The sequence below is a fragment of the Gadus chalcogrammus genome, chromosome 14, assembly GCF_026213295.1.
Source record: "Gadus chalcogrammus isolate NIFS_2021 chromosome 14, NIFS_Gcha_1.0, whole genome shotgun sequence".
Taxonomy (NCBI): Eukaryota; Metazoa; Chordata; class Actinopteri; order Gadiformes; family Gadidae; genus Gadus; species Gadus chalcogrammus.
In genome coordinates, this window is record NC_079425.1 from 5,817,432 (window position 1) to 5,837,999 (window position 20,568).

The 20,568-nt window shown below is 46.3% G+C and overlaps 1 protein-coding gene across 1 annotated transcript in view; it reads right to left on the reverse strand.

The window, feature by feature from the left end:
• adamtsl3 (ADAMTS-like 3) overlaps positions 1 to 20,568 on the reverse strand; it is a 140,952-nt gene that overhangs the window by 11,789 nt on the left and 108,595 nt on the right. Inside the window, exons 20-27 of the mRNA XM_056607041.1 lie at positions 20,353 to 20,506; positions 18,079 to 18,837; positions 17,681 to 17,927; positions 10,091 to 10,218; positions 9,517 to 9,654; positions 4,707 to 4,889; positions 1,667 to 1,771; positions 702 to 977 (exon numbers count right to left, since the gene is read on the reverse strand). Coding sequence (XP_056463016.1) covers positions 702 to 977; positions 1,667 to 1,771; positions 4,707 to 4,889; positions 9,517 to 9,654; positions 10,091 to 10,218; positions 17,681 to 17,927; positions 18,079 to 18,837; positions 20,353 to 20,506 — 1,990 coding nt within the window. The remainder of the gene's footprint in view (positions 1 to 701; positions 978 to 1,666; positions 1,772 to 4,706; positions 4,890 to 9,516; positions 9,655 to 10,090; positions 10,219 to 17,680; positions 17,928 to 18,078; positions 18,838 to 20,352; positions 20,507 to 20,568) is intronic.

Genomic DNA, 20,568 nt, shown 5'->3' on the forward strand with positions numbered 1-20,568 from the left:
GAACTCAAATGATGAAATGTGTACTTTGGTCGTTTTCCTTATCTATAAATTGCTTTGGAAAAGTCTGCTAAATTACCTCATTTAAACATAATGATGTGATCAAAAGTAACTGTGAGCTGTGAGACTTCACACTCACAGACACACGTCACACACCCTGGTCACCTGAATGAAGACCATGTGCTCCTTTCACTGTGATTCACTTAAAAATAGATCCCATGTGATAAGTGCATCCCTAAAGTGTCTCTGCCTTCTGTTGCTTCTTTACTGCAATTGCATTAACTTTATCTTGAAACTGAGGATATGATATGAATAGGGATTACTGAAAAAATCGATTACGATTTGGGATTACTAATGACGTATCATATTAGGGAAAGTTTTACACTTTACACCCTTGTGATACGGTGTTGTACAAGAGAGCCTGGAGGAAGACCCCAACAATTTTTTTAGGCCAATCAGATGGCACCTGAGTTGTGTTTGTGCGGATTGGCCTTGACAAAAGTGGAAGGGCGGAACTGACAGCTCGATGGACCAATGACAGAGGGGGGGGGGGAGGGGGGGCGGGGGCTAAACCAGTAAAACCAAACGTTGCGTAGCGTGACGTCTCAATGTCTCCACGTCTGTAGTGCGTTCCCCGTCAGCGAGCAGCGCGCACCCCCTGTGCAGCCACGGCCCTCAACCATCGGGGGGGAAACAGCACTCACCCTCGCTGCGCACGTATATCCAGGCGGAGAGCACGTGGCGGGTGCTGTTGACGAGCGTGCGGCACCGGTAGCGGCCGGAGAAGGGGCCCTGCAGGGTGTTGACCTCCAGCACGCGGCCCCTCATCAGCCTGCGGTGGTGCAGGGGCCGGCCCGGGGGCGAGGCCTGGGGGACGGGGTAGGAGCCCAGCGCCGGGGCCGTCTCGGCCGACTCAGGCAGGCTCTGGTTCTGGTAGTCCCAGTGGACGGGCATCTTGTGGTCCGCCGCCACCGGACACCCTGGGGAGATGTAACCGCGGATACCCGTGGGTCAGTGCTGGTGGGTACTGGTCGCCCTACTGGTGCTACGGCAAGCGAGGGGCAGCGACACACAAAGCTATGTTTGTATGTAAACGAGTGTACTAATATTCTAAAGGGTAATGGCATGCCGGGGGGCATCAAAGTGTGATTGGAAAAATACAATAGAACATTAGTCTGGCTATTGCCAGGTCCTGGGAAGCCGCTGTCATTTTCTTCAGCACAAGAGGCGTGATCAACGGGCCTAGTTCAACTGACCCTGTACGCGATTGGCTGCTTGCCGTCGCTTCCCTGTCATCATAGTGTTAAACCAGCCGACGGGGCGCCAAGGGGAAAAGCCAGCTTGGTGATTGACTCCCGCAAAAACATATCGGAGGCAGAAAGAAATGTATTGCTCTTCTCCAGACCCTAATGGCCGACAGAATGGGTGGGGCTACCCAGTCTAATAGATCATATAAATGTCATGTACATTGTATAAGTAAACCAATATTAATAATAAAAAAAACACACAAACACAATGTGTGCGTTTTTGTGTGTGTGTGTCAGTGTGTATTCGTGTATGTGTAAGTGTGTGTGTGTGTGTGTGTGTGTGTGTGTGTGTGTGTGTGTGTGTGTGTGTGTGTGTGTGTGTGTGTGTGTGTGTGTGTGTGTGTGTGTGTGTGTGTGTGTACCAATGCGGAGGACATCTCCTGGTCTGATGATCACGCTGGTGCCACTGTGTGAGGCCACCAGGACCCTCTTCCTGTACAGCTCCTGGGGGTTAGACCCCTGACGACCTGCACACACACACACACACACACACACACACACACACACACACACACACACACACACACACACACACACACACACACACACACACACACACACACACACACACACACACACACACACACACAGGTTCAGTACATGGTCAACCGCTAGATCAAATGCCCCTGTTTGTCTGTGATCTATGGCCTGCTCTTCTTTAGAGTGTAAGGTTGACAGCTGCAGTTCCTCTTTATTTGTTGAATTGCATTACGCATTTAATAGAAGCTGACAAAAAACAGCAGAGAAGGGAGGGGGGGGGGGGGTCGGAGAGAACAGTACAGTGTGTGTTATCGTGGAGGAAAGTCAGCGTGTGCACAGGCGTTTCGGCTTCTAACGACGACAGCAGGTGGTAGGCCTACACCATGACAACGATTGGCTCTGTGAACAATTAGAATTTTCCACACAAGTCTTGATTGTTTGTTGTAGCGCGCGCCAAATGTCAATTCGATTTGTTTGCCTCGTTCGAATGAGCGAAGCGCACGCAGGACATGCAACTGGAGAGCAATTAGTTGGTGCCAGGGGAAATCCCTTCCAGCACACGGAGGCCAAGTGATTCGGTCACTCGGGCCGAGAGCTGGACGTTCCTCACATCCTCTTTCGTGGAGCCAGCTGCTGGGAGAGGGCTCTGCTGGGATCAAGTGTATAAGAAAAAACCTCAGTAGGACCATGTGATCCTATGTGGAAAAAACGATTTCAATGACCCCATAAGCCTCACTTGTATGCGTCATTATCTGATTAGTTAATAGAGCTTCCTTTAACTACATAAACTACAATACACGCAAATTAATATTATACTATAAGAGGATGAAATGGTTGTTTGGCTGAGGGGTAAAAAAAGGCACTCAACATAACAGGGAATCTAGTTATGTCCCTCATCTTCTTTTGCGAAACATGTTACAATGTTAATTTTGCCCTTGCTTTCTACTCCTCCTTCAGTACCTCCTTGTCCTCACTCCCCACCGACTCCGTTTACCCCCATTGGTTACCGCTGCGCTCCCTCAGACACACTGGTGGGTCGGCTGGAAATGAAATAACAACCTGATTCTTAATTAATTGTTTCAGAAGAATCTTCAAGCGCCTGTTGACTGAAAGAGGCAGCGAAGGCAATCTGCCTCTCCGCCGGCCTGCAGATGCTTAGTGCGATTATTTAGCTGACGATGTGAACCGCACTTCCAGGACTGATTTCAGGGCTGCGGTGTTGATCAGGGACCGTGGGAGAAGGAGCTTACGGCTGTAATGGCTAAGCTTGATCGGCTTAATTATGAGCTGTAAGTAAAAAACCCCCCCTCCACTACCAAACTGGGAGCGATGATCAACGATGCGAGCGAATGGCAGCCTTCACAACCCCCCCCCCCCCCTCCAGCCCAACAGTCACACTCCGTTTAGCTGATGATTTTCGCGTTTCAAAGTCCTTGTCCCCGAGGGCAGTAATTGTCAGGGTGTATAAGTGATGCCGTCCTGGCACACGGACCGCAGAGATGGTCTGTGGCCGGAGGCGCGGGTCACTGGCATTGACAGGTTTTTAATGATATCGTTATATAACGGGCCGAGGAGTGATGCCAAGGTCTTCTGAACGCAACGCTGTGAGCATCAGCACCTGGTCCTTATCCAGCTGATGAGGCATTCATGGGTTTTCCTTTTTCATTGCAGCAAGACACTCTCCGGTGCCTCTCTTTCCTTTCCTTTCAGTGTAATTAGGCGAGCATTTTTCCCTCACGTAATCTTGACTCTCTGAAGGCAGGGGTTGTTTTTTGTTCCGTTCCCCATTCGTCTTTGAGGCCCTTTTTCCAACGCGAGGTGCAGAGATATTTCTTGACCTGGGCAGGTGCACTGATGCCTCTGGTTTGACATTGGGGTTCAAACCTAGAACCTTTGGGCATGGATTCAATCCTCCTTACTACTATCGCATTTCATACATAGTATAGGAACATAATGGACCATTAATGATTTAGGTGGAGTCCTAACATTTAATGAGCTCTGAATAAAGACTGAAAATAGTATCTAGGGTAGGCATATTTAATGCTATCTATAAGTTATGCAATACAAATAATGAAGAAATGCATCTGTGAGGGAGCACTTGTTTTCTTATTCTTTCTAACTTCTTATAAAAAAGAATCATTGCCTCATTAATTAACAAGAAACTGTTTTGTTTTACTTGCTTTCCATCCAACTGGGTATAAATGTATACCCCCCCCCCCCGCAGTTTGCTTGAAATGCTTTGCTTACTGTTCAAAACAGAATACAGCAACATCTGTATTGTACTGTTCAGTTATTGGGGACACAAGTTCCTCCTCTCTCAGGTAAGGAGTTACTACCTCTACACACAAATACAAAGAAGGAACATAAATAACACCCATGGGTGGAATGAGCTTCTATGCTAACTCTGTATGATCCTCTTTCATAATCTGTGTGTCCAAGTCATAGCCAGCCCTCCGCAATCCATCCGGGCGCATCCCTGCCTCGAGTGGCGACAGGCGATGAGCGAGGGATTAGGGTCAGAGAGGAAGAGAGCGAGACGCGGTGACTGATGCTATTCTGTCTCCCACATATATCCATTCCCGTTTCCAATCGGGACCTCCCTCGAAAACCACACTAGCAGGTTATGGAATCCGATAAAGTATTCATGGTACACATCTAGCAGATGTATTATATCCAAATGGACAAACAGTGAATTCCGAAAGGAAGTTCACAGGTAGGCTGCGAGGGGACACGTGGGAATCGAACCCAGAACTTTTCCGGCCGGGATTCAACAACACACCCATAGGCCTCAACCCCGAATAGCTGACTTGTGGGCATCTCTCAAGTTATGTTGTATATGTTTGTGTGTATAGTGACTGGGGTTGTTGTTGTTGTTGTTGTTGTTGTTGTTGTTGTTGTTGTCGTGGGGTCCCCTGAACTCACCCTGCAGGCTGAGCGTGGTGGATGCGGTGGACCTCCCTATGGGGTTGCTGGCGGTGCAGTAGTAGGTGCCTTGGTGCTGAGCCGTGACGTTCCTCAGCCACAGAGCTCCGGAGGGCAGCGGGACCGCCCCGGCACTCAGCCGCCCGCCCTTCAAGTGCCAGGAGACGGCAGGCTGTGGTACGCCTGACGGGACGAGGGAGAACCACAACCAGGGAGAGAGAGGTTGAAATAGGAAGAGATGCCATGGGACTCGAGAGAGACATGACAGGGGACAGGAAATATAGAGAGATGGTAAAACAGAGAGAGAGGTATAGAGAGGGAGGCAAGGGAATGAGATGGTTAAGATCAAATCAGTGCCCTCAGAACGGGGAGGGAACACAGAAAATACATCGCATTATGAGCAAGCCGCTGTAAGTAAAAAAAAAAAACGAAATCACCTACAGCCAAAGGTGAGAAATAAACGCGGGGCAACAAATCGATATCCATAACTCAATGTGGCCCTACATTTCCGAGAGCGCAGGAACAGATATTGTAGCTCGCAAAACGGCCTTGGCCACATGGAAACCTTGACTCGCGCTACGTATCTGCTAGCCCTGTGTCAGGAGAGGGGGATGCCAGCAGCAGGCCACAACCCTGGCCAACGGACACGACTTGGCACCCACAGTTATGTAGCGAAATAACATAAAACCCTGACCCTCGCGGAAACCCAGAGGAGACGAAGAGGCTGGCGGCCCTCCCTGGCCGGCTTTATTGTCTTGCCTGGTCATGTAATCGCGGCGTGTCCAAGAAGCCCAGCGAGGGGCTCTGAGAGAGTTTACACAGCCGGGCGGTTCCATAATTTAAACTGTCATATTTAATCACAGTCACATGGTCCCACATGCACGTTGCATCGAAGGCCACGTGCACGTAGCGTCCACGTGCATGTAGCATCCAAAGCCACGTGCACGTTGAGTCCACGGCCATGTGAAAGTAGCGTCCACAACCACGTGCACTCTCCCTAGGCCACAGACGGACAGGTATTACACACACCCGCCCAGCCACACAACCGCCCACACACACACACACACACACACACCCACACACACACACACACACACACGCGCGCACCCACATGCATACACACACACACACACACACACACACACACACACACACACACACACACACACACACACACAGAGAAAAAAAACACAAGCACACACACACACAGACAAAACCACACATACACACACACACACACCCCAAAGACACACACACACACACACACACACACACACACACACACACACACACACACACACACACACACACACACACACACACACACACACACACACACACACACACACACACACACACACACACACACACACACACAGGGCACCCCAAGACTCAATGGTACTCTCTTTGGCAACCAGCGTAGTTAGGTTTTTCTCCCCAATGTGTCCGTCTACATTTAATGCGATTAATGATTTGCGATTGAAGCTAATTAAGTGTGCACCTCGTTTTACCTCCTGACTTAATTTCAATAGGGTCCGACTGTTTTAATTTAAAAATAAATGTAGAAATTGTTGGGCTTGTGGCTGTGTTGTTGTTCAGAGAGCAGAACCCTGTAACCGAATAGTTGTTGGTGATTATATTGGTGTGTACCAGTTGTTCCATTTCCAAAGTACTCTCATCGAATGGAGCTTGGCACTTGTTTAAAATCATTTTACTGAATTCATTGTTGTGTTTTATTTTGTGTTTTCCCCACCATAGGCATGCTGGGTATTGTATGTGCTTTTTCGGCAATTATCCGTACCCTGGCCCTGACACACCAAACTGACGACAGAGAGCTAGCCATGACGAAGGCACACTGTTGCGCCGCCTCACTTTGTGTCATGTCTCGCCATCTCGTATCGTCTCATATCGCATCGCGTCGCCTCTATCTCGGCCAAAAAGTTGCATTCAAACACATCCCAAAGACTACAGCTAACGGCCAACTAGCACGCACGTTGTGCGCCTGAGAGGAAATACCTCTCCTACTAGCAGGTGGCGTTAGTCTGTCAGATACAGCAGAAGACTTCGGACTGCTTCTATATACAAACATGAAAAAATTCAGCATTTGCCCACCATTTCACACCAAACTCTCTCAGACGGTTTTTTAACATAACCACTTCCAATCAAGAACGTATGAAAATTATCAGATGAGATGAGACTTTTTTTGCATGCTATCGTAACTCAATTTTCTTTTTCTGTTACTCTTGTCGTCCATTGAGCTTAAGAGCCAATCCGAGTGATTTCTTTCACCATTTCGCCCTCCAACCCCAAAAAACGCAAACCGGCCGACCGGAACACACAGAGGAAACTAAGGCCACAGCACTCACAGAAGGACCACGTTGTCCGATGGCAGGGTGGGTGAGGGCCTAACTAGCAGGTCTTATTAACTGCCAATTAATCACCTTTGCCAATTTTCCAATTCAAAATGTCATCAGAATCTCTTGCAGAGTTGAGAGTCGAGAACCAATTCGGTGCCTCATGTGCGCAGCCTCTGTCGTGTAGAATGGATTTATGCCCAGTAAGCATCGCTCTGCTGCATGGAATACTGACTTGATAACAGCTACCCTCACGGGAGTCCTTCTTACGTCCGTCTTAAAAGCATTCACACCAAGCTCCTTAGTGTTAAAGGCATCAAATGAGGTGATTCTGTTAGAGGTCTGATGCTTTATTTGACGGTGTAACCTTTGCTTAAAGTGAAGGTCAGTCCGAAGGCTAGCTAAATATCACCCACTCATCCATATCACGTATATACCACGATGAGAGAACCTTATCCGCGTGGCCCAGAGGTAGGCCGGACACATTTGGCGGTTTGTTCTTGTGGAAAGAGCAGCAGAGAGCCGCTTCTATAAACCCATCGCAATGTGTTATATTTATTATTCCACCACCCTTAACTCACTCCATTACCCACTCTCTCGCTCTCCCCCTCTATCTGCCTCTCTCCACCCCTCTCCTCCAGTTCTCCTTCTTGCATGAGATGAAAGACTGTTATTTTGACTTTCATTTGACTGGGCTTTGCTGCCTGTTGACATGTTGACACACACACACTAACACGGCACACACACAGGCACACACACAGGCACACACACACACACACACACACACTCATACACAAGAAACCTCAATCATCTCCTCCTATTACTAGGTGATGACAAGAGCCCGTGAAAAAATACAAGCTTTAATGTGCCGTTAGCCAGGAGCTGTTCCTATAACGGGGGTAATTTGGCGTTTTCATCTAAATTAGACTGCAATACACACAGGCAGATACACACAAGTGCAGACACGTACACACACAATAGACAAGATACAAGAAAGAATATATGAGAGAGAGAGAGAGAGAGAGAGAGAGAGAGAGAGAGAGAGAGAGAGAGAGAGAGAGAGAGAGAGAAGGAGAGAAAGAGCAACAAAACAAGGGTGCGAGAGAGAGAGACAGAGTCAGAGACTGGGAGAAAAAGAAAGAGAGAGAACAACAGAACAAGAGGCACAATATACAATTAAAGGCATACTAAGGGAGAGAGAGAAAACAAAAAATATAGAGAAAGGGAGCAATAAGAGAGAGCAAGGAGAGAGCAAACGACAAAATTAGAGAGTGAGAAAAGAGAGGGCTCGTGGGACAACTCCAATGTAAATGTCGTGGCGTTGACTGACGGGCCGGGCGGTGTTGAACCCGGCAGGTGGCCATGGTTGATGACAAAAGCCAATAACAGGGGGTCTGACAGGCTGGCCTTGGATCGCAGCCCCTCTAGCTCCTCCAACAGGACCGGTCACTGGCCGGGACCCAACCACAAAACATCTTACGTTACACAACACTTCTGTTCCAGTTGCACTAAGGAGCAAGAGCCAGCTCAGGACTAATAGGGAAATGAAGAAACAACCTTTAATGCTCTCTTAAGACTCTGCGCTGAGGTACCCTCGGGGCAAGGCAGCGCATTCGACAGCAACGGTTCCACCGGAGTAATTTCAGCGGGCCAGGAGACTAAGAGGCTAGCTTGTGTTGCGGGAAGGCCAGCTGTGGACCTGAGTGTGTTCTGAGTAGACGTGTCACAAAAACTCGAGAGCCGTGCGCAAACTGGGGCCGAACCCCGCTGGGATGAAGGGCGGATGCCAGCCTGCACCGTTGATTCCCGACTCAGAAATCCTCCAAACATCAAACATGCACTGGCTTTGTTCTCTGCCATGACCAAATGCTTTTGCCCTGGGGATAAATGTGTTTTATAACTGCTCAAAATTGCATTTTCCTCCCTCCACTTGCTCCTTTGGAACTGAGAAGAAGTGTGTGGGGGGGGGGGGGGGGGGAGGAAATAATGTTGTTCTTGATCCCCGCAGGCGTTCACCTCAACTCGAGCTTGCACCGTTTTTTAAAAAAACGCCACTTAAAGTGAGATCAATTACGTTTTCGTTTCCGTCACGGCACGGGAAGGTGCACGCTGGCACTAAACAGTTTCATCATTTCACAGCTGATCTAAACCCACTAAAAGGCAGAGCATTACGACTACAAACATTTTCCCGAGCGTATTTTTAAACCTTCGAAAAGGTTTTCTTTTACTTGAATCGAAGAAAACCACCTCTGAGGCAGCCGCTCCCATCGACGCACACAAACCGCCAAAACCCAAAGCAATGACCAAAGACAACAAAGATCAAGAGTGTCGATATGTTCCCAATTAGCTTTTCAACCTAAACACCCTCTTAAATTAACCTCTTAGGGCACTTCTCCTATCTACACAGAACAGAACCCCCGCCCAACCCAAAGGATTGACCAACAGCGTGGACCCACCAGTGACAGGGCAGTCGATGGTGAGGTTTGCCCCTGGACGCACGCTCACACGCCCCCCCACCGCAGCCCTCAGGCTCTGTCCCACCGCCGTCCCCACGTCTGAGATGTTCCTCCAGGACACGGCGATGGCTGGTGGCTCTGTCGGGTTTCAAACGGAGAACACAAAAGGATAAGAGGCTGAGGGCTTCAACCAGACGGGTATCCTCAACTGGCGTTGCGCCTGAAAGGTGTTGTAGTGATAAAGTTTAATTTGATGCTACGTAGAATATAGACCTTCGGTTTTGGGCCACTGAAAGCCAGTTGACCTGACGCACAAGCATCATGATTCACTCCATTGCAGAGGGAGAAGCGGGGTCGGGATAGCGTAGTGGTGTTTGAATTCCCAGCTGAACAATACAAGTTTGATACCACAATATGTCCGCAGTGCTACCTGTATTCTCCTTGAAGAAGATGTGTCCTACCTTCACCATAATGATGTTAATCAAAAATAAGTAAGTCACTTTCGACAAACGCGTCCGCTGAATGAATAAATAACTAATAGTAGAAGGGGCGAGGATGGCTTGTCTGCACTGACCGGCTACTCTCAGCCGAGAGGACTCCGAGTCGGAGCCCAGGGCGTTGGAGGCGGTGCAGGTGTACAGGCCCAGGTCAGCCACACTGGGCTGAGACAGCTGCAGATGCCCACTGCTATCCCAGGACACCCTGCAGGCCAAAGGAGAGAATATCGGGAAGGTTAGAATATTGAAGTTATGCAAATATCGAAAGGTTATAGTATCAGAAGTGCAGAATATCGGACTGTTAAAACATCGGAAGGGAATAATATTGGAAAAGTTAATACATCGAAAGGGTCGAATATAGGATGATGAAGTATCAGAAGGGTAAAATATCAGAAGAGTTGTAGATAGGAAGGGGTAAAATGCTGGTAGGGTTCAATATGGTAAGGATGCAAGACTATTTGACAACAGGTGAAGCCAGCACAGCAAGCTCATATTTCAGAGGTTTTTTTTTTCACGTGAAAAAAAGCACTGGCAATATTGAAAGGACAGTTTTTATCCCCTCTGGCATAAATACTACTGTAGAGCACTGCTCTTTCGTTTAGAATACGTGGGGAGGGAGTAAATGGCAGTTTGAAAGCTTTGAAAGCAATAACTGATAGCTGGATCGGATGACTTCCAGGTAACAACAACACATCTGTCTTGAAAAACACCACATAAACATATTTTTCCAAACAGACCCATTATAGTCCAGTTACAAAAACGACTTAAAGGCTTATGTTATATTATTACTCTCTCTCTCTCTCTCTCTCTCTCTCTCTCTCTCTCTCTCTCTCTCTCTCTCTCTCTCTCTCTCTCTCTCTCTCTCTCTCTCTCTCTCGTCTTCCTGTTTATATTTACATTGGAGAGGATGAACATGCACTGGACTACATAAAACACTGTTAGCATCTGTGTTATTATTCAGTCGTGCAATTAGCAGTTCTATCGAGTTTATCTGTTTAGTAACAAGAGGAAGAACCACGGTAAATTCTAATCAAAGCCAGAACAAGAGCATCTGTGAAACAGGAGTCGCGATGAAACACTTCACTTTCCCTCCTCCCCGATATCGGCTTGTCTAAACAATGACGAAGGAACAATCTGTATTTAATACCGCCATGCTACGTTGCTATACACAGCAATCAACAGTATAGCATAGTAGCCTCATTTCACCGCATCATTCAGATCCATCTGAGACCGCCCTCATTAAGGAATAAACACTGTTCAGCCACAGGAAGGAAACACAGACTTGGCCCTCTATCAGGCAATCCAGACAAGGTCCATGAGAGAGATGGTGCACATCAATGGATCTAAACTTCAGCACAGTTCAATTAATAATATCAGTCGGATATTGTAATTGTAATACATTGAATTTAGGTTAGCTTGGAATAAAATATCAATTTGGCTTAAAAACATAATTATCCGTTTTCCAAAACAATACATATACATTCTTAATAAGTATGCAATATTCATTTTTGAAATGCAGAAATATTTTTAGAGTACATTTGTATCTGTATGTAATTTGTGTTAACGTGTACAGACATATCCTTATGCCGACTCAGTATACACTAAATAAATAATAACTTATTGTTTCATAATTCTGTCACGTAACACTATAGGCTAATTCGGGACTCTCGTATTGTGATGCATATTGCATTGCCAGATGCTCAGATGCCCACGTACAGACTATACATATAGATAATACATAACATATTATATATATGTATATATATCCATCCCTAGTAATTTAACGCCAGCGGATTTAACGGTTTATACAGCTGGACCATATCCAACAGAATTGACTTTCTGAGACTTTGTTAGAAGTTGGGCTTAAGGATAAACCTGCAGCCTGGTCCTGGGTTTAGAGTTACACAGATGAATGGATGAGGTGGACGGAGAGCGGTGGGGTGATATATATATATATATATGCGCTGCAGCCGTGCTTCGCGGTAGGAAGTGACAGGGAGCAGACCTGAACAGTTAAAAGCCCTGCAGAGCTTTATGGGTCTCTGAGGTGTAACAATACAACTCCCAGGTTCCGAGGAAAACATGGGAAGCAGGACGTTTAGAAAATATACCCACGGCACATCCCACGTGCACCCACGTATGTGCACACATGTTCATATGCACATCCCGCACACATGCATACGAGCACACCCCCCCCCCCCCCCCCCCCAACACACACACACACAGAAATATATGCCCATCACATGCTCACAGGCACAGTCCACAATTTCACACTCACATAAACTCACACAAAACGTGCAACTGAACACATTCTTTCACATGCCCCATCCAAGCCACACATATATACAGACGTCCTCCCGATAGTCCAGAATCAGCATATTTTATCCTCAAAATGCTGCATTTACATAGAAAAAAATAATGATAGGATTCTAGATATGTGCTAGTCCACCTTCATCCTTCATTTTCACCTTAAACCTCAACATAGAAGAACAAAATCTGTAGCATCCTCTGCATCCAATATATCTGCATCTATAGCCCTTCTGCATCCAGTTCAATCCTCTCCCCTGCTCCTCCCCAACCCATCCCATCTCCCCCCCAGTCCTCCCACCTCACCAGGTGAGGCGATGCAGTGTGACTTCACCTCATAATAGTACAACTGGGGACCTTGGAGTCAGCACAGAGCCCCCAGAACCTCTAAAAGTGTGAAGAGTGTGAAACACTGTCATGGTCCTGTGACCGCAAACAGCTCAGCAGGGGAGCTGGGTACCACCTGGAGATCGTGCTGCATGTGTTATACTAAACCTTAACATAATACAATAAAAGGTACCAATATACAGTCGCCCGGTGGCCAATATGCTGCAGATATGCTCTACGGCCCTGCAGCTGTGTTTTACTTGCTGCCCCTCAAAAGAGTGTTCAGTACGTTTAGTATGGGCCAACAAACGAATGTCCTCGGTCCTCCATACAAGTTGTACTGAGGGAAAGAATAGCAATTCCACAATACAAAAGTAAAATCGAGAAAAAACAAGAGTGGAATCCATTCATTTTCATTTTGTCCTTGGCCGAGCCATAACAACCAAGCCAGTGTGTACGTATGTTTGGATGACACAGTATGACCCGCAGTAGCCCAGAGCATCCCTATTTTCTCGTATAAGTCTCAATTCATTCCGAGGCCAGTCTGTGACTGATACAATCAAGTGCAGGTCAAAAGGTGCAGCAGAGCCACACAGCCTCCTGTCTTTGAGAGACCAGGGCGCTGCACGTCTTCTCTGTTCTCCCTGGCCTTCGCGCCCTCCTCCCACTGCTTCCTGCTCAACTGTTTTCTTTTCTCTGGCATCCAGTCCATAAAGTTTAAAGTTATGGTTGTGAGGAGAGAAACAGGAGTGTGTGAGATTAGGGGGAAAGGGTGATGCAAGTTGAGGCATTGAGCAGTCTGGGAGTTCAGTGGTGGGATGTGCTGCATGAAAGGTGCTACACATGGATATACGGTAAAAGAAAATACTGGAAATAAATAAAAAAAATACATTTATAGTATATGTATAGATTTGTGATTGCTCTGATGTGCTGATGGTTCATTCCTAGAGTTAGCGGGAATATTAATGTATTATGTACGTGGTAATATGTACGTGGTAATATGTAAAATCTTTCATGGCCGAAATGTTGATTTTCAATTTAACCTTTCCCACCTTCCATCAGTCTTAAATGGTTAAAGAGGGATGTGCTCAAACCAATATCCTTGTTCAATCATACATTATAATGTTTAAATATCTCCCTTGAGAGCCCGAATAATTATCAGTGATGCCCCAAACATGAACATTACATTACAACATAGCCATCTATATAAGCCTTTGTTGTCCAATTGAAGTATTTATGTATGTCGGATGCATGATATAAAACATGATAAAAAAAATTCTGTATCTAACAAACTGCAAAGGAACAAATTTTAACTGAATGAAATTACAATGTTTAGACTCGATAGAGCATTCTCCAAATGTACTGCTATGGCCAGTATATTTACAAAACTACTTAATGTATACACCTTCAAAGAAGTGAGAGGATGATCAATATTTGGTGAGTGTAAGAAGCACTTTCATGTCAGCCTATTTAAAAGTAGTGGGTATTCTGGGGGTCAACATACGGTGAATGTAGATATTTGCTCAGTATTAGAAACTATTTATGACCTTTCTTTCACCTAAATGGCCCATTGGTGCATACAGAAGGAAGAGTGCATGACAGAATAAAGTACTTTTTAAAGAGCCTTTGGGTGACATTGAAAGTACTGAAATGAATTAAACTAAGGTATAAACAGTGTATGCGTGTGGAGAGAAAAAGTAAAGAGTTGAGTGAAATAGCAATGTATTATTGATGCGGTAATATGTCAGAAAAACTCATTCGAGCTGTTCACACATCGCTGCGAGCTGCACCGGATAACACGGAGGTGATGGATCTTCGATGTACTGAGAGCAACCTCTCCAGTCTGTCTTCCAGAGACCTTCTGCTGCTCTCTTGCCCAACATGACGTTCTTCATGCCGTCGACTTGGGTCAATGCAGAACTCCACTCACATCTAGTACGCCAGGTCTGGATGTTCCCTCAGTCTTCCACGGCCCCCACTGGACCGTAATGTGGGTGTTTTTTTTCCTCCCATGGTTGGGCAAATCTCACTTCACTTGTTCGCGCCTCTAAACCCATTATTGACGATTTATAGCTCCCCTTGGACGATCTCAGTATTCCACAGCAGCGAAAGCAAGAACAGATATGCAATTTATTGGTATAGATTTGGAATAGAGGATCCCTTAAGAGCAAAACCATGTCTGCCTCGAAAGATGTCTGCCCAACAGGGAGCCTGAACACACACACACACACACACACACACACACACACACACACACACACACACACACACACACACACACACACACACACACACACACACACACACACACACACACACAGTATAGCAACCTCGAGAAAGCATCCGGCATTTCAATCAAAACTTCTTAACATTCGCAAACTCCTTAAATCTCGCCCAAATCTAATATATTCTGCCTCCTGGCGACAAACTCAGATGTCTCGGAGCGTGGGCCGGACACAGCGGGGTTTGAACCCACAACTCAATCACAGCACAGTGGAGTCCAGCGGCTGTCACCGCCAGTAAACAGACCCATAAGGAAATAGAGAATAAGGGCATGTCGTGCGAGAGAGAAAGAGACAGATAGAGTAAAATAGAGAGAGAGAGAGAGAGAGAGAGAGAGAGAGAGAGAGAGAGAGAGAGAGAGAGAGAGAGAGAGAAAGAGAAAGAGAAAGAGAAAGAGAAAGAGAAAGAGAAAGAGAAAGAGAAAGAGAAAGAGAAAGAGAGAGCGAGAGAGCGAGAGAGCGAGAGAGCGAGAGAGAGAGAGAGAGAGAGAGAGAGAGAGAGAGAGAGGGCTAAGAAAACACACTCTCTTCCAGAGCAGTCAGTCCTGAACTGGGGTATGATTGGCAGGGCCCTGAGCATTCTGATGATGGCTTCCATATGCAATCGCCCACTCAACTCACATGGACGTGCACGCACATACACCCACACACACACAGACACAGCAGAATAATATTGCAGAGAATTACAAGTGCTCATACTTCAATCAGCACTTCAGACACGGTACTTTGGGAATAAAAAAAACACTGGGGCATAGGAGATTTGTACATTATAATTTTAACACATTGTACGTTTTTGCACATTGGTCAAAAGTGGTCAAAAGAACCCCCTCAAAGAACTGCATCCATATTTATTGACCCAGTGTTCCCAGATTAGAAACAGTACCCATCAACGTACTTTTAACCAGGCATTAATACTGGAAATAAATAAAAAAAATACATTTATAGTATATGTATAGATTTGTGATTGCTCTGATGTGCTGATGGTTCATTCCTAGAGTTAGCGGGAATATTAATGTATTATGTACGTGGTAATATGTACGTGGTAATATGTAAAATCTTTCATGGCCGAAATGTTGATTTTCAATTTAACCTTTCCCACCTTCCATCAGTCTTAAATGGTTAAAGAGGGATGTGCTCAAACCAATATCCTTGTTCAATCATACATTATAATGTTTAAATATCTCCCTTGAGAGCCCGAATAATTATCAGTGATGCCCCAAACATGAACATTACATTACAACATAGCCATCTATATAAGCCTTTGTTGTCCAATTGAAGTATTTATGTATGTCGGATGCATGATATAAAACATGATAAAAAAAATTCTGTATCTAACAAACTGCAAAGGAACAAATTTTAACTGAATGAAATTACAATGTTTAGACTCGATAGAGCATTCTCCAAATGTACTGCTATGGCCAGTATATTTACAAAACTACTTAATGTATACACCTTCAAAGAAGTGAGAGGATGATCAATATTTGGTGAGTGTAAGAAGCACTTTCATGTCAGCCTATTTAAAAGTAGTGGGTATTCTGGGGGTCAACATACGGTGAATGTAGATATTTGCTCAGTATTAGAAACTATTTATGACATTCTTGAAGAATTGCATATGCCGTGCTCGCCATGTAGATTATCATCCTACTAAAATGTCTGCCGTTACAAGAACAATACAAAAACGTAACTATTTCAACGTATTTGATAAGCTAATATGCATTCTTTGCGAAGGACACCCTATTTGCTGCAATTTATAGCCGCAAACTTGCTGATCATGCACAGTGACAGTGGAAGCAAAATTACACCAACGTATTTAGCATTTCTGCCGCATCATCACAAAAAAAAAAGACTCTGTGACACCAGAAACCAGTCACGGACTCGGAAGCATTCCCTCTCTATGCACCGTGTTCTTTCTGTTGACAACATTTACATAAAGGTCACTGTACACCCATTTACTCTGTTTTCTCCTCGGGAATAACGCAGAGAGCGAAGATGATCCCGAGCCACAGAGTTCAATGTGATATGTAATGTGCCTGCACAATTCCTCGCTTGGAGCGGGGACACGGAAATGTGTGGAATACAAAGAGAAGCGTCTACGGCTGGCACCTGGTGCTTTATCATATTAATAACTGCATTAAACATCCCACTGCTTGGCGTTTGGCCCAGGGGCAGCGCTGTGCAATTCGGTTAAAAATGTTGAAGATCCTTCCCGGCTTGGCATACACTGACAAACTCAAGTGGGAGATACTTGAGAAAAACAAAACAATCAACCCGCGTTGAACTTATTTTGGAACACTCTCGCTTTCCTAAGAGTTTGGCTGCAAGGATTCTATGGATTCTTCGTTGTTGATACAGTCTATTTATACCCGAGGCAACTAGCATGTACGGTATTGAGAAAACTATGGGCAGATTGTGAAAAAATGAAAATGTCAAGAAATGTTTTCCTCCAAACAGAGGGAATTACCATCTGCCACAGTGGATAACTACACAAACTGCATACTTATAGAGATCGGTATTCAGATTTTACACCCGGCATTTATCAACATAATATTCTTAATTAAATTGAATTCATCGTAACGAATCTTCAAACCTAACCTGTTTGTATGTATATGATCATCTGTCATTATTTTTTTTATTGAATTCTGTGTGATCACAATAAGGACATCAGCCCTCTAGCAAGCCACCAATGCATTACAAGCCAACCATGCATTTCCAAAATGTTCCAGTGAAAGCGCGTTAGTAGGGTCAGCTTACCGGTCAGTGTGCTGCAGCGGTGCTCCGTCTTTGGTCCACGTCAGGGTGGGCTTCGGGGAGCCTTCTGCCGCGCACGACAGCGTCAGCAGGCGGGTTCCGTTGGTGAGGAACGCCACCTGGCCCGCGCTGAAGCTCAGGTTCTTCTGGAAGGCGGTGGCGCCGGTCGTGTGGTTCTGTCGCCTTCGGACGATGGTGGGTCTCTGTGGCACCCTGGTACCCACGTTCTCCGACCAATTGGGCAGTCTGCCTGGAAGGAAATGTCAGAAGGCGTATCTGATTAGCAAAAGAGAGTTCTCCACATTCAAGAGAAAAGTGCTGAGCTAAAGCTCTTAAAAGTATCAAAGTGAAATGCAGCCTCCTAGCGAATCACTTAACTGCCAGGAAAAATTCATAATTACTTTCACCCCGTGCGGTGCTCTGTCTGGGGATGTTCCAGAGATGGCCAGTAGACATCTGAGTCAGCAGCGAGGAGATGTGCCTGGACGCCTGCTCCAGACTAATTTCTCCCACGTCAGCTTGCAGGGTGATGTTAGACATCTTCTCCTGAAGCCCCGGTGGTATGACCACCCCCTGGACACCGGGGGGCAGCAGAGAGACAACGACGGCCGACATATTCAGCCTCCGGGGGAGGGAGAGCACCGTGTCCACTTCGGAGCGGTGGCTGCGGCACGACGGCATCCTCAGCTCCTCCCTGCTTGGGCTTAAACTCGCAGAAATCAGCGGAAATGACTCCTTGTCTGTTGAGCTCGTTCCTGTCGGACCGCCGATGACCTGAAGGGTGAAGATATCCGAGGCGGACCCGGAGCGGCATTTGTAAAGCCCTGTATCCTCTGGGCCCAGGAAGTGCACCTTCAGGGACCCGGACCTGGACACGCCCAGGCGCTCTGAGCTGACCAGGGGATGGCCGTCCTTGAACCAGCTGATGTAGCTCTTGGGGAAGTGCATGAAGGGGCATTTGATGACCAGCGAGGTGTTGGGGAGGAGGTAGGCGTGGCCACCGATGCTGAGGTGCAGACGCCTCTCGGGCCGGACCTGGATGTAGATGCGGTGGATGCCCTGCAGCGAGGGGCAGCGCTTCGTCCCCTCCTCGAAGCCTCTGGTCTGCATCGGGTGTCGCCGCCCTGGGGCCTCTTTGGTTCTCTGCTCCTTCCTGGGCTCTTGGGAGGAAAACAATCTCATCATTTATGAGTCAAGTTATTTTATTTTATTACTTGTTCGTTTTGTATGTTTGCTTGTATGTTTCAATGTGCATTTTGAGCCTTTGAGCCTGCCTCGTGTATGAATACTGCTACATGAATAAAGTTGCCTTGCGTTGCCTTGCCTAAAGTAATGCACAGACACATCTGACGTTTTCTTGTCTTTGTTTTGTTGTTTGAACACTGGTGGTTGATAGTTCATGTCAGATGTTAAACGAAAGCACCGCACCATCGTCTAATTGCCCTGTATTATCGGATCGCCGATCAAGAGTTCGGGGTCAGAGTGTTGAGAAGGGAGGCTCAATGCAGTTCTTTAATGGTAAGATATCTCCTTGTTTGTTTCCGATCTGCGCCCTCCAAGGCAGTTGATTGGCAGTAGAAGGGCTCCCTACAACAAATCTTTACCCCCCCCCCCCCCCGCCAAATGAACAACTGCTGATCTCCCCTTCCATATGACTTGTAGATACCAACCGCCTCTGCACAAACACACACGCATGCACACATGAGCACACATACACAGAAACACACATGTACACACAGTGGTTCACACACTTCTTTCTTACCCTAGCCGCGTTTTCTTTTATGCCCATTTCACATCGCACATTTCTTCCGGTTATTTCACTGTCTAAAAGTATTTTATTTATTTTGTTCATGTATCCATCGTGCCCGTCTCTAAGGGAGATTGTTTATCCAGACACAATGGAGTCTCCCTTCGTAAGCAGGATGTGTTGATGGTGAATGTGGAACGTTGCTTTGATCAGCCATGTCTCACTTACATCAGATAACGCTGTTACGTTTGTCAAGCCAACAAAATAGTGTGCCCAGTTCGCAGCCATTGGAAACATATGTGTTAGTGTGAATGTCTGTGTGAATGCTATTGAATTCATTTAGAACAGCTTTTTGGTTAATGCATGTTTATCACTGTGATGTGTGTGTATGCATTTGTTATAGTTAGTCTTGTTAATGTGCTTCCTTGTATGAATACTAATGTATGTGTTCATGTGTGCATGTGTGTGTGTGTGTGTGTGTGTGTGTTTATGCATTTGATTTTGTGTAAGCGCATGTGTATAGACTTAGGTTGTTTTGTAATTGTGCATGAATAATAATCAGCCTTGTGTGAGTGTGTGTGTGTGTGTGTGTGTTTGTGTGTGTCTGTGTGTATGCATGTGATTGTGTGTAAGCGCATGTGGATACACTTAGGTTGTTTTGTAAATGAGCATGAATAATAATCTGTGGTGTGTGTGTGTGTGTCTGTATGCATGTGATTCTGTGTGAGTGCATGTGTTAAGATCCAGGTCGTTTTGTAAATGTAAATAATAATCTGTGGTGTGTGTGTGTGTGTGTGTGTGTGTGCGTGTGTGTGTGTGTGTGTGTGTGTGTGTCTGTGTGTGTGTGTGTGTGTGTGTGTGTGTGTGTGTGTGTGTGTGCGTGTGTGTGTGTGCGTTGATATAGGCCGTTTCCTGTATGCAGTCTTACTGGGGCAGGCCATCATGCGGCAGGTGCGCACGAGGGGAGGGGAGGCCAGGCCGGAGCACAGTCCCTTGGCCAGGGTCACCTGCTGGCCCGTGGCCGTCAGCCTGCGACACACGGGCTCCCTGCGCTGGATCCCTAGGCCGCACGACACAGAGCACTGCAGCAGGGAGAGGGAGAGGGAGAGAGAGAGAGAGAGACATGTTTCAGACATCTCGTTTC